Here is a 25965-nt window from a genome sequence, read left to right on the forward strand (position 1 = left end):
CAGGAAGCAGGTGGACAGGCTCGCCGTATTTTTTCCGTCCCTATTCGGGACATGTAAGATGTCCACCTTCATCAGAGAATGCATGCAGTGTTCCCCCTCTCATTACCTAGAGCGCTTCTGTTTTGCCCTGTCACTGTTGAGCAATGCATGCATATTCAAATGTTGCAACCCATTTGTAACCTCATGAATAAAAACATTTGCTGTGTAAAGTCCAGAATTTCAAATAACATAAGTGTTCATGAAAAGGACTCCAATTAGCCTACCAAATAATACATCCCATAACCCGGTCTTTTAGAACCAGCCCAGTGTTTTTATGCAAGCCTAATGGACATGGATATATGAAAAGATCTTTTAACACTTGGTTCTATAGAGTATTATGACCATATGGTTACTGGCTGACCCCAGGCTACTCTTTAATAAAGGGACAATAAAAAAGCAATTATTGCAGACACAGAGCGTCCTTCTGGTAGCCTTTGTTTGATAAAGACTGGTCTACTTTGTAGCTCAGGTACAAAGAAGACACTTCACTGGCTGCATAATAGTTTTAGACATTCCAGAGAACTTAGCTCAATAGCCCAGGCTAATAATTCTAACCCCCTGATGCACAACGTATACTGGGTGATTAACTGGTAAAGGAAAAAAAGAAAAATGGAAAGCGTTTAAAAAGGGCAAAATTAATTTATTTGTTCAATTATTTACACAGTAGGCACATAATTGTTGTGTACTCATAATGAAGTCAGATGTGAAGAACAAATGTAACATTGGTTATAGCTTGATAGTTAGCTAATGCTGAAGAAAGTCTCTCAGGTCTTGAAATTTGTATAATGTGACACTTATCGTACATTCTCCTTATGCCACATTTAGTTCCAAATAACAGTATTCTTAATTTGTGTTAATACAGTATTCACATATAGATGAAGGCCTAATACTGTGCTAAAAATATGCAGTGCTTGAAGGGTACAAAATATCAATTACAGTCCTACTATGAATACAGTCTTAGCATAAATACAAATAAATTAAGAATAGTGGCATCACATTTTCGAACTGTGGAAATTATTTTTCAAATATATGGTTATACCTCCCCCTTGTGGCCACATAAATGCTTAACATGAATCATCAGGAAATCTATTTCTCCAATGTTTCAAAACAACTGCTGATAGATGAAACAGGCACAAGCGAATGTTAGTGCATCTTTCACCTGAGGAGGTAAACGTAAGCATCTCTTGTGGGCCTGATATATGATGTTATTCAAGGTGTTCTCAAGGTCGTTTGGCTGCTCTTGCTTTGGGGTGTGGGGGCAGAGCCCTTTGTTGTGTAGGGACATGATCTCTGAGAGGTACTTTGTGCTTCTGTCTCCTGGGTGGCTTTCCTGTTTCATCCACAGGGTGTGGTCCCTTACCCAAGAGGAAGCGCTCCCATTCTGGAATATTCCCCTCAACAGAAGCCCAGTAACGTGTCTGTAGCAGAGCAGGAACAAAGTGAATCACGCTTTTCAGCCATTTCTCACGCAACACCTTGTATTTCTCACGCATTCCCCCCCCCCCCCCCCCCCCACCCCCCTACAATCTACATCTGAATGTACTATTCCTGTGTCATCAGGTCTAAAAGGTATCTATCTGAGTGTGCTATAGTTAAATAATTCTAAAATTGATCAGCTCAACTGGTTCAAAGGATTAATATATAGGCCAACTGGATCCCTCACCTCAAGGGTCAGGACATCGGGGTGTGGGAGTTGCCTTGTTCTAAGACTATCCTCCAATGTCTGCATATCCTGGTGTGGGAATAAAGATTTAGGAGTCGGAATTTTTACACGAGTCAGTTACCAATCGTTGTTGCTTTGCAATGTGCCAAGTTAGATGAGAAAGCCTGGAAACGACGCTCATTTAAAAAAAAGTAACTTTAGCAATATTGACGTCAGATTATCTTAACGTCTCAGAATTTATTTTATTTTACAATACAGCTAAGTAAGACATGGTATGGCTACCGCTAAGAGTTGCGCGTTTCTCTCGTGTGCGGTGGGCGACCGTTGCAACTCAAGTCTTCTCTTGCACTTATGTTCTTCATATCGACGCTCCATCTCGCGAAGCAACACAGCCCTCTTTCCTAAACTGGCAGAAGACAACAGTTGACTTTTACTTGAGGCTGATGTGCTAGTACGGTGCTAAAACGAAATAGCACTACTGTGGCTAGATCTAGCCAGAGCCTCTAACGCTAGCTAGTTAGCTCTACTAACGTTACTGTAGTAGCCTAGCTACTTCTAGGCTAGCTACTGTACAGCTGCCTACGCTATGTCAAGTAACTACCACTAATACTACAGTACGTCCGGCCAATAAATCATAAATGCTAAACCGTTTGATACAAATGTTGTTTAACTCACATCTCTTCGTGTTTCTTACTTAATTCAACTTCTTCTGGTAGACAATCCATTATTGCTGAACGGGTGGCTGACCAGCCTGTTCTTGCAAGCAACGTTTTGTATCCATAGAAACACCCCGGAAATTAAGTGTTTCAATCGTGGCAGTGACAGAGCGACATCTTTGTAAGGGAACAACTCAAACGATCTCTCGACTCTCTCTAATCCACCATTTTATTCTAGGCTAGCTAAAAAGTGTTGGTACTCAAAATAATCCAAATGGATCCACACCGATCTTTAATTAAGCCTAGTAGGCATTTTAGCTAACACTACACATTCTATATGGAAAAATATACTAGCGTGGTATTGATATTGGTGACTCAGCTTTCAACAAAGTACATCAAAACTCATATTTTATTTATGTATAGCAATACAATGTACATATTAAATAACACTATAGAATGCTTTGATATAGCTTTTGACAAAACAAAACGTTTTCCTTTTTTCTTATTTCAGGTTACAAAAAGGAAGCAAGAGCCACCTGTCCAAAATGGGTAAATGGATGAAATTATTCAGTGACTTACTGAGAGCTATTCTATTGCACACTTGACAACAGAATCATATCTCAAAAAGGAAAAAAAAGGAAAGTAATAAAATAACAATAATATCACAATCACTGCCTGAAAGATAATTGAAGGGGTGGATTTGTATGGAAATGTGATGAGAGCCACAATCTCAATGCACACACACTTGGTTTCACCACTAAAGCAATGCAATTACGTAAATGAAATTAAGAGGAAAAAAAGTTGCTTCATATGAAAATATAAAATTCTATGATTATATACCATAGATACAAAGTTTCCAGGTTATGGCTGATCAAGGGAGCAAATCATATGTACAATTGTATTTGTGTGTATATAAATCAAAATGTTGAGTGAGGTTAGTAAATGGGATCGCTCAGGAATACGAAGGCTGAGTTCAATACATCAATACGAAGCAGCTGAAGAAAACTAATTTTTTTTACCCCAAATGTTGGAGAGTTTTAACATAGTATGTGCCCCTCGAAAGGACATGGCTGGAATAAATTTGTATGATGTTGGCGCAATCTCCCTACATCCGGAAACCTTGACATTTAAAATGCTTCTTTGTGTCTTTCACATCAACAGAAAACTGGATACCATACAATCGCAGAAACACTTCCAAATTGACATGCCAGCTGACAAGAGCAGTGGTGATGCAAAGTTAGTAAAAGTTGCCCCCAGAAAGAAAGAAAAAAAACCCATCTGGCACCAACTCTCTCCTATTTATCTTTACAGAAGTTAGTTCAAGTCTTTGGTAAACATTACAAATCATATCCCCACTGCTTAGTTGTCATAACTGAACTTTAATAATATGTTCTAATAGCCATGGCATTGTGCTGTCTAAAGAATTCACATTTTCTTTCAAATGCAAATCCCAGGTGGTCTCCCTTTCATTCGGTTTGATTCAGGATGTATCGGTACTTAATTTTTTTTTAAATGATAATGTCCTGAAATTGTAATAGTGTGGAGAAGGAACAACTAAAGTCTGGCAAATGACAGTAAATGTACAGCGCTCTAGGACCCCAAAACCACAGTAAGTCTGTCCTTGCTTAGGCCACAAAATTCCAATCTAACTTCCTTTAGAGCAAAACCTTACAAAAGTCATACAATCATATCACATACAGTACACACAGCCACACACGCACACATGCACGCACACACATTTCAGCAACAGTGAGGAATATAAAATATATACACAAGGCCTTGTGACACGTGAGCACACTGATTCTAGAATGTCCAAGTGAACTTAAAGACTGTGTCAGATGTCAACAGATGGGCACCCCCTTCTTAGTTGTGTATTCATGTCTTTGTGTGGTTTTCAATGATTAGCAGCAGAGAACAAAAGAGAGGTACAAAGCAACAACAGATACAGGCATGACAGTCTGTGGGTCACCTGACAGGGTCACCTGACAGGGTCACCTGTTGAATAAAGTTTTGTGTGGAAATCAACTGGCCTCAGGCAGGTCATGACAAAGGACATCTACAAAATCACAAAGTTATAATGATAAGGATATATTCATATATGTATACATATATTTTCATATATTAAAAAGCATAATATAAATCATACAAAGAAATAAAAAGTTCACAGTAGCAGTAATGATACCACCTTCAATATTCATATATGAGTTGAAATTACTAATAAGACTTGTAATGATAAATGGTGTGATATTAAAGAAAGAGAAGGAAGAAATTAAATCCCCCTACGAATGAGTTTTCAGCAAATTAGTGGTAGTAATGTTTATGCAGTAAAGGTGGCCTGTAGGGGGCAAACAGAACCATGTTTGTTTTCAGAAAAGCAGTTGGATACGAGGACTTCGCTATGTTATGGAATGTTCAAATCAGAGTTTGAGTGTAGGAGAAGGATGTTGATCAGCTTAGTATAGGCAGTAACACTGACATTATATAGTGCAAACAAGGAAAGACAGAAGTGTTTTTCATTGTTGTGAACTCAAAAATCCAGGTGCAAACGTTCAGTAGGATAACATTAAGACATAAAATGGCGAAAAAATAAATATCAAAAACTTTTTATCAGTGTAAAAAAGTAATCAGGTTATTCATTTAACCAAGAGTCTGGCAAAAAAGGCCTCAAAAAGTCTTGTTTTATATAGTCCTTGACGTTTTACAAAGGTAAGTGCCTCACTCTCAGCTTGCCTTCCTGGGCTCTTCAGGCCCGCCAGGAAGCTCCTTCACACCAGAGACTCCATGCTCTCGCCTGGGTCTGACTCATCTGACATGGCAGCCATGGTGCCGTTTCTGTCCATGGACATGAGGCAAGCACCATTCTCCTTGGAGCTGACGAGACTGAGCATAGCTTTATAAAGGTACTGGTACTGATCCTGTGGAAGGAGGGAGGGGAGAGAGAAAAAACCCCATCACCACGTTTCAGTTCTTCACACGTTTCACCACAACAGCCATGAAATATCCCAGCGTTCCTCTTGCGGTCACACTCACCAGGTCAGTGAAGACACCAGGCCTCATGAGGTTGATCATCTTGGCCACCTGATAGACGTCCACCGCCCCCTCGCTCTCCAGCTGCTGAGACAGGGTGGTGAGGGCGCACAGAGTCCCCGCCGACACGGCCCCGTACCTGCACAACCAGCCCAAGCACACACACAGCGGGTCACTAAACACACCCCGAGACAGGAGAGAATACACACGTTCTCCGGGACTCGCTCTAGCAGAGCATAGGGAGAACTTGTGATCAATATACGCTGTTTCGGGTTTCAATGGCAATGTTTGTTTATATAAAGTTCAGTGGCCATGCCCCTTGGCTGTCCCATTGGTCACCAAGGTTGTCTATAAATCCACAATGCTCGGCTTCCCTTGACAGCGGTCAATACAGGAGTGTAGGACCCTGGGAGAAACTGAATGTCACAATGAAGACGAAAGACGGATTAGCAAGTGAATTCAGCCAGGGATGACAGGAGAGGTTCTGCTCCTTTTAGCATGCGGATGTTCACAACGAACAGATTTCCACTGCTATAAGCAGCAATGTCAAGTGCCATAGACATGCGCTGCCTAACAAGCACGTCTCGCTGGCTAATGAATATGCTCACAATTACAACAACCGTCTATCTGAGACCTCTATGGGGGTGGGCTTCTATTGCAGTGTTCAGCTAACTGAAATGCTCAATTAGTCTTAACAGGGATGAGAGACAAGCAATCTTCATTATGCTAATACTTAAACCAGACTGAAGCTGTGTGGTTTGTGGTTGTGTATTGTTTCATGTTGCTGAAGTCTGTCACAACTAAAAGACGTTCATTAATCTTAATTGGACCATAGTTTCAGTACCTTAGGTTGTTGCAAATTTGACTGTAAAAAGATTGAGCATGTTATCCTCTTACCTGTGTGTGTGTATGTGTGTGAGTAAAAGAGATAGCTTAACTTAAGATAGCTTAAATAGACAAATGTCTAATTTAAATAGACAAATGTCTATTTCATTACAATCTCCAAGTCATTTAATGAAGAAGCGTAAGCGATGATATATCAGGGGAGAAGAAATCTTTTTCGTAACCCACTGGGCCACAAGAATCCAGGTGGACTGAGACAGTAGGTGTCACTCACTCGTCGTGCACTATGGTAGGTCCATCTCTGGTGAGGGCTTCCTCTTTGATGACGTTGATGAGCTCAAAGGTGCTGCTCATGGGAGCATCAGGGTTGGGCCACTTGGGACACTGGAAATGACGAACCTCCAACACGTAGTCATCCTGAGAGAGAGGGAGAGAGAAAGAAATGATTCAAATGCATATTTGAAGTGCATAATGACTTCAAATCCCATACGCACAGTGCATTCTTGGCTATTGTAGGCATGCACATACTGGTAGTCCAAACCCTTCACACCAACCTGTGTGGCCTCCAGGATGAAGTCGTGGATGATGATCTGCTCCTCGTTGGAGAGACACAGTCTGTCTTTACTGATGAGGGTTACGGTGAAGGCCTCACAGTTCATGGCCTCCTCTCGACTAGGCCAGTACACAAACTCATCCTCCGCCTAGAGATGGAGGGATGAGAGGAGGTAGATGAGAGGATTGATGAGGCAAGGCGGCACGTCATTTAGTCTATTTCAGAAGCAGCGTCACACAGTTTACACAAAGCAAAGCACCAACGCTCACAACAACATCAAACTGTGAAAGGGACTGGGGTATCACTGGGAATTTGTAGCCGCTATGGGAAATCACAGATGGACCAAAAAAAACTGAAAGTGATGAGAGGAGGAGATGGTGACTGCCACAGCTGCCTGTCTCTCGCCCAAATAGAGCTTTCTATTTAAGTCTTGGGCCAAGGATAGGAAACTGTAAACTTAGAGTGTTACAGAAAGCCTGTGAAGGATCATAATAAATGTGTGCCTACGTATGTGCATCTATAAGTGTGCATGTGAGTATATTGTGTGTGTGTGTGTGTTACCCACCAGTCCCTGGTTGTCAGGCAGCATGATAATGATCTGGGCGTTGTGGTCCCAGATCATCCTCCAGAAGTCCTTGGTCGTGTGAGGCAAAGGATGCTGGGTAATGATGAACTCGTTGCTCCTGTAGTAGCCCTGTGATGTTGCAATAGAGTTCATAGATTCAAGCAAGGACCATGTTATGGTTGCAGAGGAAAATAAGTGAGGTGTCAATCCAATGTCCGTCTCAACACAAGACCATGCTTGTCTGGATGATTCCAAGCTAAAGATAATATTTGGATTCTCAAGCGAGTGCCAAAACCTTCAGCGTTCTTAAAGTAGACTGAAGAGCGTGCAATGGTTTGTTTAGAATAGATGAATATAATTAATTAAAATTTAATTAAAAATTAAAACGTAATGCAATAACCACAGAAACACTGACTAATCAACACATTCAGCAGATACATCAAGCTCTGTACCATACTGTAACAATATATTGTTATCGCGGCTAGCGTTGGGTACACTGGTGCGCCGGGCAGAGTGAGGCCCCAGGACACCAGAGAATGACTGACAGCGGTAACAGAGTGGCGGCTCACCATTATGTAAGAAGCATTGATGTAATCGGTGCCTTTCATGCCAGGCAAAGGTGCCAGCCCAACCCTCGCTCTCTCCGCTGTCCAGAGGAACACAGAGAAGACAGGCGATGGGTGTTGAGTCAGAAGGGAGACAATCACAGTTGAAACGCACGTTAGCATAGGCTGACAAAGACACAAACTGACATTTCGGAACTCAACCAGGTGGCCTGAGAAGGTTAGTGTTGGATAATGATCATAACCACTGTGTTCCGAAATAGCAGTGGAAGAATGACTAAGGTGGACCATGGTAAACAAGAGATTGGCTACTGTCTAGACGTGTGTGCACGTCGGTGCTTAAATGTGGCTGGCTGGTGTTATGACAAAGTTATGTAAGAGAGCTGTCAAAACTAGCACTCACAGGGCACCACTGATGAGTTGCGGTTCTTCTCCTTGTTGCAGTCCTTCTGGGCGCTGAAGCACTCCACAAACCTGGCGTTGCACTGGGTCACCAACTGTGTATGGGGAGAGATGGATGTTACAAAGCCATGACAACTCAGATATTGCTCTCATCAGCTCAGAAAACCATCCCAAATTCATCAAGATACTGTGTGTATGTGGACCATTGGAATACAATCAACAAGATATTTGACCACACCCATCAGTACAAACACTAAAACAGGCCTGATATTTTCTGAAACAAAAAAAGAATTTCAAAGACTAGGAAGAAAAAGTATAGCAAAATTGACATAATTCAAAAAAAGTGCTCATTGTATGAAGATTACACCTTACACACAAAATGAATAAAGGTTATAAAAAAAAAAGAACAAAAAAGAGGTTCCAATCAATATACTATTGTAACTCATAAATGTCACTATAGAGAAACAAAAGAAATACTCTTCCACCCAAAATTATTAACTTTAAATCCAGTCTTGGAGTCTAATTGCATTAAAATCACAATGGCAGCCATTGTTTTGCAGCAGCAGACTCAATCTACCTCAACTTTGGGCCTAATGACGCAGTCAGTGTGATAGAATAATAAGAGACACACAATCCCTCCCTGTCGTCGAACCCCCGACGACAACCCAGACCCCCCGCCGTGATTGGAGGACACGTCGCTGTGGCAACAGGCAAGAGTGAGTGGCATGGTTAAAGGCAGCCCTGGGAAGAGAAGTACTCTTCTACTAAATTAATTTCTATTCTAATTACACTTCTCTTCCTCTGCTGGGCCCCAAGGAGATGAATGGAGACTTTGTGGAAAAGAGGGACTTCTAGGAGGAGAGGAGTGAGAAAGAGATATAACCCCGAGGTCTCGTCTGGAAAAACAAGGAGACAACGAACAGGGGAGGGGGAGAGAAGGAGAAGAGGAGAGAGAAGGGCAGTTGGGAGAGAGAGAAGCGGAATGCTGGAGGAGAACAGAGGAAAGAGAGGGAAAAGCAAGGGGGGGGGGGGTGTAGCTACAGATCCAGGTCTAGAACGAGGATGGAAGGACACTGTACTGTGTGTGTACGGAACTGGAGAGCAACAGTCTTCTAGCGTTAGAGAACCGCCCTGACCTTGAACTGCTTCTCTAGACGTGTCCGGCCTCCGAGGCCTGGCGTGAGGATGCTGTTGACGTAGCTGTGGAGCTGGCCGCACACCACCTCCGTCTCCCTGCCCATGGTGGCCTCCATCAACGCATCGTGGATGAAGATGTACTGCTCCTGCAAGCCAACCAACACAGAGGTCAGACATACAGCTCCGGCCCAAGACACAGCAGTGACACACCGATAGAAACACACACACACACAAAACAATGTCTCTTAAAACAACCTTTACCTGGTTCATATTGAAAATATGTGCCATTTTATGAACTCGTTCCCACAGTATTTAGCCATTTTCAAATAAGGGAATGATGAACAATGCAGATTTTGGTGAAGGCCCACACCGGTGGTGTGACGAATGAAGCCTTTACTTTATTTACAAAGAGGGAGGGATTGAACAGCTACAGATTCAAACACAGCTGCAGAAGCCAGATAAGGCATTTGGAAGCAAGCATACGCTCTACACTCAGGGGAGCAGCTCTGAAGAAATGCTTTGTTTGACTTCAATCCCAGTACCTTCAAATGACAATGTGAATGCTGGAGTCTGAAGAGGAAATATTATTTGATGTTTCTCTTAGATGACGGGAGAAATTCCCGAAAAACAAAATCCCTCACAAACACACCCAGATCACGACGTACCTCAGTCTGGACCAGGTAGTTCCGCTGCGTCCGGATGTGTTTGAGGAACCCCAAGACGTTAACTGTGCTCTTGTCCTGTATCTGCTGCAGCATGCTGTCTATGACGATGTACGTCCCTGTACGACCAACGCCAGCACTGCAGAAAGAACACACACACACGCCAAAGCCCCAATTAATACACTGAAACCACAAACCGGTGACACCGCGTTCCTTGAAGACCAGAATAGAGACACCTTCTCGAACACGATCTAATGTCTACAGAAAAGGTCAGGGAGTTAAGTCTCTTTACAAAAGCAGCTTGTGACCCTTAGCTTCGACTGCCCTGCTGTCTCCCCTCTCCTCATTTCAAGGTCCCTGCATGCGAGCTCAGGTAATGAGAGGAGAGGAAGTGGAGAAGCTTATTAAGGACACGCGCCGAGCAGAGGCAGGTCCACAGCACTGACCATGATATCGAGGGATCAACCCAGGTCACGAGCATTCTAAAGAGGGACGCTGGAAGAAATGTGCATGAGGAGAAGGTTGTTTTAGAGTGTGTGTCACGTGTGTGTGTGTGTGTGTGTATGTTCTAAGGATTCTGGTCTGAGCTGAGCCATAATGAGCTAGATGTGTGTGTGTAACTGTGTGTGTGAGAGAGGAGCGGTGTATGTGCGTGTGTGTGTGAGAGAGAGAGAGAGAGAGAGAGAGAGAGAGAGAGAGAGGAGTGGGGTGTGTGTGGTCAGATCTGTGGAGTCTCATTACTGGGTGGGTGGTGTGTGTGCCAGGCAGGCAGTGCAGTATAATTGAGTGTGTAGACACAGCGGGCCCGCCCTGTGAAAGGTCGTTATCTAACAGTGCGGGACACATGACATTAGAGACCATTACTCTCATTATCCAGGGAGGAACTTTCACTGGACAATTACAGCCCATTTCCCAGCCTGCACTTCTGTAAAAGTGCCTAGAGTACACTCTACAGCACAGCCTTACTGATAATACAAGAACATTGATAATGTTCAATATGGCTTGTCAAATACTACAGTGGTTGGGCCTGACTGAGGCCCCACCTAGAACAGGCACCAAGGGAGCTTTGAGCGGTGGCTACCTGCAGTGGACCAGCATGGGCCCCATGTCGGGGGTCTGGGCGGCGGACGACCTGCGCACAAAGGTGAGGACGGGCAGGGTGTACTCTGGGACCCCCATGTCAGGCCACTGGGTGTAGTGGTACTGGACCACGGTGCGCTCACTCTGACGGCCCTTAGGGTGCCCCTTCTGCCCCTGCAGGAGGGGGGGGGGAGGGGGGGTAGAAGAGGGAGAAGGGGGAGGTGTTTACAGGTAGTTGAGAAGTGGGTTGAAGGAGGAGGTGACATTAGTGGGAGAAAACTAGGTGAGAACGAGCAAATATGTGATTATAGGTTACAGGTTATATTATAAGGTGCACCGACACTTACAGACTACATCACTTCTGGAATAAAAACCTCACCTTTTTTACTTTTGTGTTGCGCACGGTGAATCGTCGTTGCGTGTAGCAGGCATGCACTTTGGTGGTCTTGAGCGTCACCACAATGTTTCCATACTCCTCGCTGTTTTCTGTGGGCCAGTACTGGTCACATTTCCTCTGCGGGGGCACAAACACACAAGCGCACACAAGCTCAGCACCTGAGGAGCCCAGGAGAACCAGATCTGCCGGGTCTCTATCTGTTTCAATCTATCTGCAAGTGTGAGAGGGGGGGGTGTGAGAGTGTGTGTGTGTAGTGGGGAGGAGGGACCCACCCTGCCTTTCTCCACCAGGTTGGTGATCATGACGATGACGCCAGAGTTCTGCTCCCACACCATCCTCCAGAAGTCCTCAAACGTGGACTTGAGTGGTCCCTGGGCTGCGATGTAGGCCTTGGGCTTGTTGTAGCCCTGGTGAGCACAGAGACGTGAGCACAGATCAAACCACTTCCTCTCCATACGGCCACACCAAAACACACACACTCAAACACTGACACACGTACACCCATGTAAACACACACACGCAAACACTGACACACATACACAGACCGACACACAAACCCACATACACCCATGTAAACACACACACACATAAACACTGACAGATGGCCTGAAGTCGTTTTCCACCCTTCAAACTCACATCCACGTAATTGGCGTTGATGTAGTCACTGTGCTTGGAGTCCTTCCCAGCGAGAGGCCGCAGCTTAACACGACTGTGGTCATCTGGGAAACAAGCAGGGAGACTCTCAGGGTGTGTGTGTGTGCGCACCTGTGCAGGTGTCGGAGCATGCGTTTGTCAGCGAGTGTGTGCGCGTATGAGTGAGTGTGTGTGTGTGTCACATCAGAAGACAGCGATCAGTGTGCGGTGACAGCAGAGCCGTGTCAGGCAGGACCCGTGTGACATAAGACACCAGCTCCGCACAATGACAGCCTGTCAGCGCTGCGCGCGTGTGGTGCCGCCGCACACAAGCACTCACAGGCCATGATGTTGATGTATCTGTTCTTGTGCTTGTTGTCGGGGTGATTGGAATGCTCCGACGTGATCTTCATGTCCGCCGTGCATCGCTGCACTTCCTGTTGAGGAGACACACAGCCGGGGAAGAACACGTAAGGAAACGTCACTCGTGACTGCATTCAGGAAATACACAAGCGTGTTTGTCAAGTTTTGGAATGCCCGGCGCGTGTGAGAGCGGGTGGGTGTGCGTGAGAGAGCAAGCGCGCTGGTGTGTGTGTAAGCGAGTGCGTGCCAGCGTGTATGTGTGTGAGAGAGCGGTTACGTCTGTGTGTGTGTGTGAAGGACCAAGTGCGTGCATAGTGTGTGTGTACGGTCTCATGCCAGAGGGTCTCCTGGCCCAGAGGGCAGGATGAAGAGAGGACATCCCTCCACTGCCAGCTGCTTGAGGTACATCCTGTCTGCATCCTTCTGCCCACAGGACAGCTGTGCTGCCCCTCTGTCTCTGTCTCTCTCTCTCCTTCTCCCTCTCTGTCCAGCCCTCTCCTTTCAAGTGGGTATGTCACGCTGTCCTCCGTGAGCTCTCCACTGTCACATCCCCAATCACGCTAGTCTCCCTGAGTTCAGCGTCACTCATTTAAATCTTATTAGTCACACCAACTCTCTGAAGCTTCATCGACTCTGAAAGCAAACACAGCAGAACACTGTCCATACTCTTGAGTACAACAGTATTTTGTGCAAATAGATCAGTGTGTACTGAACGTACATCAGTGTATAGATTACTATAAAGCGTCTTCACGTAAATAATGTAATAACAAGCTTGCTGCTTTTGCACGCTGCTACAACCGGAGCATATGTTGCCAGCATCTCATTATGACAAACCACAGCAACTGTTGGTTTATATAGCAGCATGAGAGGGAAGTGATCCAGCTCTCAATTTGGCGTTAACCCCCCAGTCATTTCCTATAAAGATTTACAGGTTGACAGGCTCATGAGACCAACTGGTATACTGACTTATTCTGGGCACACTGGGGCCGCTGAGGGCCCCCTGCGGGTGGATATTGGCAGGTTGTGTGTGAGGTTGGGAGGGTGTGTGGAGGTTGGGAGGGTGTGTGTGGAGGTTGGGAGGGTGTGTGTGGAGGTTGGGAGGGTGTGTGGAGGTTGGGAGGGTGTGTGTGGAGGTTGGGAGGGTGTGTGTGGAGGTTGGGAGGGTGTGTGGAGGTTGGGAGGGTGTGTGTGGAGGTTGGGAGGGTGTGTGTGGAGGTTGGGAGGGTGTGTGGAGGTTGGGAGGGTGTGTGTGGAGGTTGGGAGGGTGTGTGTGGAGGTTGGGAGGGTGTGTGGAGGTTGGGAGGGTGTGTGTGGAGGTTGGGAGGGTGTGTGTGGAGGTTGGGAGGGTGTGTGGAGGTTGGGAGGGTGTGTGTGGAGGTTGGGAGGGTGTGTGTGGAGGTTGGGAGGGTGTGTGTGGAGGTTGGGAGGGTGTGTGGAGGTTGGGAGGGTGTGTGTGGAGGTTGGGAGGGTGTGTGGAGGTTGGGAGGGTGTGTGGAGGTTGGGAGGGTGTGTGGAGGTTGGGAGGGTGTGTGGAGGTTGGGAGGGTGTGTGTGGAGGTTGGGAAGGTGTGTGTGGAGGTTGGGAGGGTGAGGAGAGGGCCTGGGAGGTGTTGTTGTTGCCAGAGGGGTATTATGACCAGCATTATGTCTCAGGGACCCCTATCTGACACCCCGGGTGAATGGGCTGTGGTGGACAGAACAGGTGTGGTGGTTGAAAAGCCTCCATAATCCCGTTACCCTGGCTAACCTGCCAGACCAGTCTGAGTGAGGCTCACTGAATGCGTTCCCTGCCTACTCCTTTACAGCAGTTTTCATATAACATAACCGAGAACAATGTTTTATTTACTGTGCTCTGAATGAGTGCACATTGCCCTCCATAGTGGGCCAGGTTCTATCAATCATTACCTACAAAAAATAGACAGAACTTGAGAATTTCTCTCAATCTCTCCATCTGTATGCGCTGGCTGTTCTTAGCCGTCTTAGCCCTTCCCATACCCTGGCTGTTCTTAGCCGTCTTAGCCCTTCACATACCCTGGCTGTTCTTAGCCGTCTTAGCCCTTCACATACCCTGGCTGTTCTTAGCCGTCTTAGCCCTTCACATACCCTGGCTGTTCACAACACCAAGCAACCGTCCCAGCCAAACCCATCACCCAGCCTCCCTCTCTCTCCTCCGCTCTCTTTATGCACCCTACCCACGTTTGTGTGGGGCCAGGCTGGACAAAGCCATAGTGGAGGCTCCAGGGGATCTCCAGCCAAAAGGGACTGCGCTCCACTGCCTTCCCCCACCCTGCTGTCCCCATTCTGGGCAGGCATAAAGAGCAGGGGCGGGGGCATGCAAGGCCTTTCCATGGGGAGAGGAGAGGGGCCCCCTAAAACCACTTCCCAATGTCCATCAAGCTGCCCTTTGAACAATAAAGCGGGGTTAGAGTGTGTGTGTGTGTGTGTGTATGTGTTCTGCTCCATCTTTGTGAGGGAACTCATTAATAGGACACAGCAGATAACAGTACCCCCAGTAGCTGCCACACACACACACACACACCTCTTTCAGTGGGGCAAGGGTTACTAGGCAATTCTGAGACGTTTTCCAAGGGAAGGATCAATTTTTGTGACAGGATCTGGTGCAGGAGAGAGGGGGCAGGCAGCTCCAGAGTGACAGCAGCACATTCTACACGGTGGGTCTGTACCTTACAGACCCAATTCCTCCCGTAAACTCGCTCATTAGGGTTCTCCCCTAGACCTGTCCCTCTGAGGACCCTGGCTCAGTTGAAACGGTGAAACATCAAACCCAGTGCTCCGCCTCAGGGCTTTCAGTCAGACTCACAGAGATATCTTGTGATCAATAGCAACGCCTCCAGCTGCTTGTTTTACATATCCACAGGTACTGAGCTATGGACAGGTTGGGCTAATATTTATAAATATTAAACAGAATGTGAGGGCGCGGCGTGTGTGTGGGTAAGTGTGTGCGTGGGTGGAAATGTTGGAGAAATGTGTCTGTGTGAGTGAGAGACAGAGATATGTTCTCTCCTGTCTACTCTGTGTTGCCAGGAGCAGTCTAAACTAGTCTAAATCAGCAAAAAGGCCTCTCCCACAACATCTGCTCTAGGCCATTAGCTGAACTATAGAAACCCTAAATGGACCACATGTCTTTATGGGACATGCAAACACACACACACACACACACTCTCACACCCATCATCCATCACACCATTCACTCTAATCCACAGTTGCCCCGTTATTAGCACTTGGGTGGTGTAACATCATAGAGCAGAGTGGTGAGTCAGAACATTCTCTTACCTCAAAGTCCTCAGAGAAGCCGTGTTGGTTGTTAGAATACAGTTCTGAGATGTGCTTGATGAACTGTTTGACTGGGATGGCATCCATGTCATCTGTTAAGGAAAGCACAGAAACCACAGTCAGACACATTCTGGAAGAGTACAAGGGAACTGTTAAATGAACACTTCTGTCATCTTTTTTTAATTCAATCAAACACTCTTCAAAGAACACTAGGTAGAGATTAACACAACACAGACAGAGAGAATAGGGAGATTTGTATTCAAATAAAAAAGGCTTAGGGATCTGAACTGTCTGGCCCTCCAGACTCTTACAATCTTTAATATTTCTCCCAGACAAAGATAGGTCTTATTCATGTGCTTCCGCTGATGTTCCCTATATTACAGGTGGTCTGGGTTCACAGCTTACACAGCTACCACAGGCTGTGAATGATTCAAACTCAATCTGCTCATGCTCATCCATTTTCTCACAAAAAAAGAGGGAAAAATAGCAGGGGAGATTTTATTATCAGCTTTCTCAGGATAATGGTGTCTGTGGTAATGGAGAAATATGAATCCGGTCTTTGTGAATGTTCTGTCCTAACAGTGCCTGTGGGACTCCTGCTAAACGCTCACTTAGTGAGAGGGTTAAATGGTCCATCCGAAGACTGAGGATATATATTTCAAAAAAGAAAAATTACACACGCACACACAATGCACATGGACAGGCCCCACAAATTCAAACTCAAGTCCATCTGCAGCCAACGAAAGAGACCTAGAAACAACAAAAACCTCTTGTCTCGGATACTGTACTTGTGACACTTGATATGAAATGTTAACTTAATCTTAGACTAAAAAATTGCCAAACAACTTTACCTCCCTCAGTGCTTTCCCCATAAAAAAAATGTACACTCACACATACTGAGATATGCATATTTATGCAAATACCACAAATCCTCTCCTTAACTGTAAACACCGTTTACAGAGGATAACAAGAAGGTTACAGATATCAAAAGCAGTCTCATGTAAAATGGATCAGGGCTAAATGAGAAAAAAACGCAGTCTCGAGACAAGATAATAGGACATTCCAGACGGCCACTGTAAGCGGTGAGTGGTGTGCTCTAATGTGCCCCCAGAGGGAGGTCTAAAAGAGGCTTAGGTTAGGGAGGTAGGGGTGTTAAGTGTGCCTGGCAGTCGAGACAGTTAGCACCGCTAACAGCAGGTCAGTCATTATGATCCTATAAGACTACAGTGGTCTTCTCGTCACGGTCCTCTTCTTCCACACTGCTCCCTGGCCACAACACGGAGTCTGCCACTCCGGCATCCCAGCCACAACTGCTATCCTGCCTCCCTCTGTCACACTGTCATGGTCTGACTACACTATCTGCAGCGACCCATACTGTCTCTTCACGGCACGACAGAAGTTTTAATGTCAGTAAACACTAACACACTTCCAAAGTTCATCTCAGCATTCAAGGCTGCTTTTAAACGACAAATGGAATCATTAGAGAGAATCTAACTGGGCAGCGTGTGAAGGATACTGAAGGCCGATTGCCAACCCAGTGTGAGTCAGTTCCAGTGACGGTGAGGTCTGATAGGACTGTTCTGTCGATGATGCATTTCCTGTGAATGAGTCAGACACAGACGGGCTTAACCCAGCCTAAACGGCCCTCTTTTCGTCCAGCATTTCACTGGACATAAGTATGAATCTTTACCTCACACCTTAGTGCTCATTAACTTTCTCTATGTGTTAAAATGAAACTCCAAACTATTCTCTGGCAAAATTACTGAAAGAGCTAAACACTCATTTCTTACAAACTCTCAGATGCCATGTTTCTGCAAATTATTTTCCAAAACTTTGGAACTGGTATTCAAGCCAGCAAAAAAAAAAAAAGAAGGCTTTCTTTTCCAGAAGGAAGAGAAAGCCTCTTTGCCTCCTCTTTAATGCTCCCTGTGTGCCAGGCAGGCACCAGCTTAGAAAGGGTTAGGGGTAGGGTCTGCCAGCTTATATAGGTAGGCATATTAGCCACAGCTCGATGTGCTGTGGACATTGTCCATTGCGATAGGCAGTCCAAACTGTTTTGAAAGCTCAAGGCAGGATCTTGGACCTACAGGACTATGTTGGGAATGCCAAACGGGATCAATCTTCATGCCTCTAATGAATGTGTGTATGTGAGTGTGTATGTGAGTGTGTGTGAGTGTGTATGTGTGAGTGTGTGTCTGTTTTTTTGTGTTGTATGTCAATGCCAGGAAAAACAAAACCAGCTGAGGTCTAGCACATCTATTGGAAACACTGATTTCACACTCACCAACACACACATAAACACGCGTGCGTGTGCACGCACACTCACCACCTGCGGCTACTGGCATCCTCAACACGTCAGAATAAATTCCTTCATTGCACTATACAGTACATCTGCACAGTATTAATATCACATACCAAACACAACTTATCAAGCATCTGTTTGCTGTCAAGACCCAACGCATTCCCCTTCAAATCTTCACATAAAACCTTTTGAAGTCAAATCCGAGGTATGTCTACCTCCTTCTCAGGATGTGTCTATGTACTGCAATCAAAATCTATTATCACCTTTCAATAAATCAATCCACGTGTCAGTGTAATCTCTAAGAGTGATAATGACGATAGATGATGACAGTCTCTGCTGTGTGCCATATGGGTGGGTGTACAGAGTTTCACCCTCATGTGGCATGTGTCTGCTGGCATGTGAGTGTGTGCAGGGAGTGGTGTGTGTACAGACTGTGCATTATTAATGCTAATAGGACTCCTCTGCAACCAGAGAAGGGCAGGCCAGTGAGGCCCCTCCCTCATGACCCCTGACCTCTGTGTAAGAATAACCCTGAACGGTGACCACCTATCCAGCAGAGACTGCACGCCGTTCATGAGAGCCACTGACTGGTGTCGCTTACCTGGAATAGGGATGACTGGAATGCTCTCATTGGGCACCACTCTGGGCGAATTACTGTCCTCCACGTAGAAATGAGCTGTCTGGAAACACCTCCTGAAAAGAGAGAGAGAGAGAAAGAGAGGAAGGGAGAAAGAGAGATGGAGAGGAAGGGAGTGAGACAATATGCAGCCGAAACATGAGATGAGTAAATCATGTTGGTGTTTTGTGATAGCAGATGCTACAGGTGACAATCCCTGTTAAGTACACACAGATGCCACGGAGTGGCGTTACAGGATCAAGGCGGACTTTGAACTCCTTCAGAGACGCAGGATCGGAAACGGACACACACAGACACGCAAAAAGACTCACTTACTCACTGCCCAGTCCGGGCAGACTAAAGACTTCAAATAAACATGTGACACTTAGAATACTCCATTTTGAAAGATTGAGCGTTTAAAGTAGAGCATTTGTCTAATCCACAAGACTAGGCACACATATCAGTCACATCTCAAAGGACGTGTGTTTGAAAAGACCGAAACGGCTAGACTAAGCAAAAAACCTCAGGAGTTGAACACAGTCGAAGACATGCATTGCTACATGCCTGCTTGTTCAGGTTTCACTGGTCCTTGTTGTAAAGAGATCTTAGCAGCAGCAGCGCGCTGCAGCGATTAAAGTGGCAGCATGTGGCACCTTGAGCTCCTCAGAGACTCCAGACAAACACACTCAACATGGACGGGGCGGGGCAGTGAAGTTAAACGAATCAATCAGAGGAGTGAACTGCCTCTCATTCACAACCAGAAGCTATGTCCGTTTGGAAAACAGAGGTGGGTTATAGTGATAGTGTATGTTTGTATGTGTATGAATGTTCCTCTTACCTCTACATGCTGATTATGAGCTTGTTCAATGAGTATGTGAACGTGTAAGCCAGGTAAGTAGGTAGTTACTGAACTTGTAGTTTGTTTGTGTACCTGTGTGTATGGTAGCAAATGCACATAGCTAGTGCGTGTTCTACTCCTACCTGTATTTGATGCAGAGCAGAGAGCAGATGCTGTTCATCCTAGAGAAGGGGAGAGAGGAGCGAAAGAGTAGAGAAGAGTAAGAACAGCCCTGGCCGGCAGCTTCTGCATGCTGCTACTGAACCAAACAGACCAACGAGGGGAGGAGGAGAGGAGGGGAGGAGGGGAGGAGAGGAGGGAGGAGACAGAAGATCCTGCCCTCTCTTTCCCTATAAGGTAGCTGAGGGAGGGCTCGTTGCCCTCAGAAACAGGCTTGACTGAACCGATATCTGACCATTCACAGGCCATGGGTAAGCTCAATGTCCACTTTCTGCCAATGAGCTGACAGCGGGGGAGGGGATAGAATGTTACATGGGGGCAAGCCCTGGTTTTTGCTCCACAATAGGATTAGAATTATCTAACACCGCCCCTCCCCCCTTTATAACCATAACACCTGCTACTGCCCCGAAGAACACACTACCTGACAGACTGTATGTGTATATGGTTTGTGTGTGTGGGAAGGTGGGTGTGTGTGTGTGTGTATGAATGTGTGCACTCATGCGTGCGTCTCAATAGATCCTCTATAGTGACAGGTTCCCTGCGGGTGTGGGGCAGTGTGTTCAGGGGTTGTCACCATCTAACAACATCTCTGTCACACACACACGCACACTAACTCCAATCAGGTTATCCAGGCAGGACATGTTAAGCTAAGCCCAGGGGCTAACCCAACCCAAACAGCCAGCTTAATCTTCCTCAGCCTGCTGCTATAATCCCAATCCCTGCTACTGTGGAGGCTGGACCCTGACTAATCAGAGTCCCTGTCAGATACGACCACTACTGTCATGACTATATTCCTCTGATGAGGAAAACTCAGGCTGGTTAAACGGATCCCAGATGGAGGGAAAAGGTTTCATGTTCCATGTGCTCCTTGCAGGCCCCCTAATGGTCACATATGTTACTGCGCACTCGCTCCACCGCAAATGGGGGGCCTCGGGTGTGGTTGTGGGTTTAGCTCTGAGGGGCAGGCTTCGTATCAGCCAGCAGCCCTGACATGCTAACACTAGCCATTAGGGCTTGATCTCTCCGCTGACCTGGGGTCAGTGTCCAGGGGCGACTCCATTCTCCTGGGTCAACGACCAACAAGGGGTTAATCACCTCTCCGTGGCGGGTGACCTTCGATGGAGCCGCAGGGGGTGGGCGTGCCGAGGGAGCATGGAGGTTATGGCTCTCTGTGGGGGCCAGCTCTTTGAACTGAGGCTGCTGGCATTACCGTCTGTTTGATGGCTTTGGATGGGGACTGTATTCCCAGTGTTGTCATGTGAGTAATGAGGCTTGTGAGGTGGAATGTTCCATTAATTGCTTTTTGATATCGGCGAAAGGCTGTGGACGATAAATGCGGACGATAAATGCCAAGAGAAACGCATGTGTTGATATTTCAATATAGGTCATTGACGAGTATGCGCACACGTGTGTGTGTGTGTGTGTGTGCGTGTGTGTGTGAGAGAGAAATGGAGACAGAGAGAGATAGAAAGAAAGATATAGAGGGATAGAGAGAGAGGCAGTATGGTGGTGTGTCTGCATGCCTTCATGTACCAGCATAGTTATTTCCTCTTCCTAGCCAGCCTCCCCCGCCCCCCCCGGCCCCCCATCCCCCCGGGCCCCCAGTCTGAAGTTGTTCTTCTCTGGTGTGGAGTCGTGAAGGGGAGCAGATGGCCCAGTGTGACCCTGGGGTGTTAGCCCACCGTGGGGCAGGGCAGAGGACGACCACAGGCCACTGGTGCTGGGGAGGGCCAACACACACACGCGCACACACACACACAGGGAGTCCCTACAGGGAACATCCGTGCAGGAAACCAAGGCATGCCTGAAGAGGAGTCAGGAGAAGAGCCAGCCAAGTGCAGCGGTGAGTACTAACCTCCAGTAGACCAGCACAGCCAGCAGCAGGACGAGGCAGAGCAGGGTGAGGGCAGACACAACCACCAGGGGCACGAGCCACTCCACACGGCCCATCCCAGCGGCACCCTGCCGGGTCATGTTGTACACGATGGTCCTCTCTGGAGAAACGGGCATAGACAAGGCACACAATAAGTGGCAGACACAGTGCATCCCATTTAATGAGCACCTAATTTTCACAATTAAATGTTAGTAATCACTTTTGTAATTAAATGGGTATTGAGTGGCGCTCACTACCCGGGGGAACCCTAATAGCAGTAGTCGAACAGTTCTTGCTAAATTGGTTTTCCAAAATTAGCCAGTGACCTACAGCATCACATTTATAGATTGCACAACACAGTTAAATGTTGTTCTTCTCTTAGCAAAACACATCAACCCCCAAATAACAACAACGTGTAACAGATTACCCAGGTGCTCCGAAAACACACTGCCTATCTGTCTTCCTCCCAGACACACGCACAGAAAACCCAACCTGTTCTGTAAACACAGCCCCTAGCTACCAACCACAGCCCTGCACTCTGCAGCCAACCATCTGTGTTCCAGCCTGCCTGTCTTCCAGCTCGACGCAGCTAAACAGACAGCAGCGCTCCGCGCTGTGTGAACACAGCCAGCGGCTCTGCCTACCTTGGCCTGCTAGTCCAGTGCTGTTCTGGGCCCCCATGTTTCCAGTCTGGTAGTGCGGGGCTACGGGCTAACCCTGGGATGCAGAGAGAGAGGCCTCCTGCTCTGCAGCACAGTCTGCGCTCGGCTCTACCTCAGGCTTCCTCTCCCACCATGCACACACACACACACACACACACACGCAGGCACACACACACCATGCAGGCAGGCTGGTGCGGTGCAGCTTTCCCCTGCTCTGTCCTGCTCTGTCCTTCTCTCTCCCGCTCTCTCCTGTCTGCCTCACGCTAACACGAGTCCCTGCAAAAACAACGGGGCCGGGAAGTCGTGTGTGTGCGCGTGTTGGGGGGGGGGGCACTCGGAGACATACACACATGCACACACCGCTGCACACAGGGTCTGCATGAGTGTAGTGGCAGGGAGCTAAAAATGGAGCAGAGGGTTTGTTCCCCTGCAGCTGTGTCTGTGCTCTGAGCTCATCTCGCTGGGTCTGAAAGTAGGACAGCACTCTGCCTGGAGAACACAGAGGAGGGGGAGAAGTAAGGAGAGAGAGATGGAAGAGAAGAAGGGACAGTGAGAATGGTGGGGGAGTGTGGAAGATAAGGAGTAATGTGTGAGTTGATGTGTGTGTGTGTGTGTGTGTGTGTGTATGTGCGTGTTGTTGGGGGGTAGCGTGGAGACCAACAAGCAAAAAGGAAGGAGGGAGAGAGAGAGGGTAGAAACTGTAATACAATCTAAGAGGAGAAGGATCTGTCTGACTAAACATTCTGTTCATGACCAAGCACATTTCCAAACTGCAGGAAAGGTGGCAATTAGTCTAATTAAAGGTCTTTGGAAATGTGGATTCATATAAAACTTCAAGCCATTATCAGGTCATCTTCTGCCCTCGGGTACTAAACCAAGAGGCGAAAGCAAGTGTTGGACTGCACTACTATAATCCATTCCCTGTGACAACCATTATGCTTTCTCATTACGTGTCTAATATTCCTCTTTATAAGGTTTCCCAGCTCTTCTGACTGGGCTTGTGTCCCGTAGTGCAGTGTAGTTAGCTAATGTAATGCTGTCTGAGAGGAGAGGGGTGTGGAGATGTAAAAGCAGTAAGTGTCCCATCAGCAGTGTGTCCTCAGTATAAGACTAGCTCTCAGCATGGACACCACTCTCATGGCTAGATATTTTTATGGCTCCCTACATCAATGTCATTCTTCAGAACCGACACATCTTAATGGCTGTATGCATGTGTGTGAGAGAGCGTGTGGGAATGGATGTGTCATAGTGTGAACGTGAGTGTGTGTGTGTGTGTGCGTGTGGTTGAATGTGATCGGGTGAACAGGAATACTTGGGTGATGCATATATGATTCAACTGGGCCACGGCCAAAACCATAAGCGTATGTGTGAGGGTGTAAGCGCGTGCGTGTGTGTATAATATGTGCGTGCATGCGTGTACAAGGTTACGCAGGCTGCCATTCTGCTTTTAACCGCCTGTAATTCCAGAGACTACAAATAGTGTTGGAGGAAGCAGCTGGACGGGTAGAGTGCATCTCTCCTAGCATCGCCCCTCCAGGCTAACATCCAGATCACATATACCTTCTTGGCTCATAGCCAACGTCGCCAAACTGGCCTTTCAAAACGGAGCGCTACTATCCAGACATACAGGATCGACACAGTTCTGCTTCCAGAGACTTTCTTCCTTCCTGAGTTCACAACAAAGTGGTTTTCTCCTCACTGTCTGCATTCTGGATTGAGCGAGTTCATTAGTAATACACAGGAACCAGAAACTCTGGTTTCTGTGCCGTGAGGCTGTCATTGTTGTGGCGGTTGCTTGTGTTGCTCTGCAACTGAAGCTTATTCTGTTGAAACTGTCACAACACATTCCCAGAAACCATGTTTACATCTCTTTGCCGTGACGCTATATATACCATACAGTTCCACAGTACTTGAGAAGCAGCTTTCTACAGATCTGATCCACCTAGGCCACTGTAACAAAGTTTTGACCTCTCTACACCCACTAAGTTGTACTCATAACATGTTTCCATTACTGAACGGCTCAAAGCACAGAGGTTATTATGTTTACAGTTTGGCTTGGCCCCTGACCCCCTACCTGTGAGTATAGTGAATGGCCACTGACTCTTGTCTCCACTAGTTCCAGGTCGGAGGGTCGGGGAAGGGCTGTCTGGGATCTCTGCTGTGTCGTTCCCTGGCTCTCGGGTAGGGGGGGCCACAGTGACTGTTTCCACGCTTCCCTGGTTGTGGGTGACGAGCTGGTCCTCCACAACGCTAGAGGGCGTGGTGGAGGTGCCGGGGGTCTCAGTCCGTTCTTTCACCTTGGCCGTGGAGGCCGGGGCGGACGTGGGCGGCTGCTTCACCGCCGGGCCGTCCGGCTGCTGTTCCACTTGGTCCGCCGCCGCTTTCTTCTCTTTGGCTTCTCTTTCCTCCTCCTCCTCCTCTTTCTCCTCCTCCGCTTCCTTCTCGCCCTCCTCCTCCTCGCCCTTCCCGCCCTTCTCCCCGTCCTCCGCGCCGTCTCTGGCAGGGCTGGCGTCCTTGGCTGCCTCGGTGTTCTGGGAGGCCGGGGGCTCGCTGGCGGGGGCCTGGCGCGCGGGGCCCGCAGAGGGACCGGGAGAGGAGGCAGGAGCCCGCGTGGGCCACACAGAGCTGGGGAAGGAGGAGATGACCCCTCCGCTAAAGCCCAGCCCGGCCAGGAGGGTACTGGTCACCACGGACGCCACGGTCGCCTGGCTACCACTGGAAGAGGGGCTGATGCCGGTCGCCATGGAGACAAAGGAGAAGGGGAGGCCAGAGGAGGTCCAGGTGGAAGAGCCGGAGCTGATGGGAGCCATGTCTGCAGACGAGGCAGGAGACACGGTGGGCTGGAGAGAGAGATAGAGAGAGAGGGAGTGAGAGCGTGAGAGAGAGGAAGGGAGGGAGGGAGGGAGGGAGGGAGGGAGGGAGAGGGAGGGAGGGAGGGAGGGAGGGAGGGAGGGAGGGAGGGAGGGAGGGAGGGAGACAGACAGACAGAGAGAGAGAGAGGAGGTGTGGTGGATAAGAGTCAATAAGAGTCAAATGCAATTGATGGCTGAAAAGTGGTTGAACATAATTAAATTCTATCATATCAACGCCTAAAAACTCACATAAAAAACATGAAAAGACAGTGCTGCTCTCTAGTGGAGATTATAGGTATAACCTATAATCTCATTACTTTCTGATTCTAAATACTTACAATTCTTGGTTTAACTATCCTTGTTCCTTCAAATATCCTTGTGGTGTTTGCTGGAAAACACAACAAAATGGGTTTGTAAACTTTTAAAATAAGAATCACATTTTGACAAAGAAAGAGTCCATCCATGAACATCCCGGGGAGGAGGGTGGTGGTGGTGTATCTAGACAAGGAGGAAGAGCGGCTCACCTCTGAAGAGCATGCTCTGGCTGAAGTCGCTGCGCATGTCGTTCATACAGACAGCCTGGACACGGAACAGGTAGAGAGTGTCGGTAGACACAGGGGTGATGACAGCCTCCTATAACACAACACAGTGTGGGATTATACCACTTACCTCCGGGAACACATGCACGCACACACACACACACGCACACACGCACACAAGCTATGAAGACGAGTGTTTGTTTGTAGTCTGTTGTCACCTGGGCAGG

General features: G+C 47.3%; 2 protein-coding genes across 2 annotated transcripts in view; both read right to left on the reverse strand.

The window, feature by feature from the left end:
• Positions 1-673: 673 nt before the first annotated feature.
• Positions 674-2448, reverse strand: cep15 (centrosomal protein 15). The gene is made up of 4 exons (XM_067242725.1): positions 2378-2448; positions 1985-2108; positions 1703-1771; positions 674-1457 (listed from the first exon to the last, which is right to left on the reverse strand). The coding sequence occupies exons 1-4, from the start codon at positions 2425-2427 to the stop codon at positions 1260-1262; spliced, it is 441 nt and encodes a 146-aa protein (XP_067098826.1). The 5' UTR covers positions 2428-2448; the 3' UTR covers positions 674-1259.
• A 335-nt stretch (positions 2449-2783) lies between these two features.
• Positions 2784-25965, reverse strand: part of ptprga (protein tyrosine phosphatase receptor type Ga) — a 70635-nt gene continuing 47453 nt past the window's right edge. Inside the window, exons 10-29 of the mRNA XM_067232358.1 lie at positions 25724-25832; positions 25538-25587; positions 24422-25187; positions 21668-21806; positions 18780-18871; positions 15877-15968; positions 12561-12657; positions 12224-12306; positions 11860-11994; positions 11570-11704; positions 11192-11364; positions 10114-10249; positions 9448-9594; positions 8313-8406; positions 7916-7992; positions 7347-7475; positions 6783-6929; positions 6503-6645; positions 5389-5524; positions 2784-5273 (exon numbers count right to left, since the gene is read on the reverse strand). Coding sequence (XP_067088459.1) covers positions 5124-5273; positions 5389-5524; positions 6503-6645; positions 6783-6929; positions 7347-7475; positions 7916-7992; positions 8313-8406; positions 9448-9594; positions 10114-10249; positions 11192-11364; positions 11570-11704; positions 11860-11994; positions 12224-12306; positions 12561-12657; positions 15877-15968; positions 18780-18871; positions 21668-21806; positions 24422-25187; positions 25538-25587; positions 25724-25832 — 3030 coding nt within the window. The 3' untranslated portion in view covers positions 2784-5123. The remainder of the gene's footprint in view (positions 5274-5388; positions 5525-6502; positions 6646-6782; positions 6930-7346; positions 7476-7915; positions 7993-8312; positions 8407-9447; positions 9595-10113; positions 10250-11191; positions 11365-11569; positions 11705-11859; positions 11995-12223; positions 12307-12560; positions 12658-15876; positions 15969-18779; positions 18872-21667; positions 21807-24421; positions 25188-25537; positions 25588-25723; positions 25833-25965) is intronic.

Source organism: Osmerus mordax, chromosome 1 (genome assembly GCF_038355195.1).
Source record: "Osmerus mordax isolate fOsmMor3 chromosome 1, fOsmMor3.pri, whole genome shotgun sequence".
Classification (NCBI taxonomy): Eukaryota; Metazoa; Chordata; class Actinopteri; order Osmeriformes; family Osmeridae; genus Osmerus; species Osmerus mordax.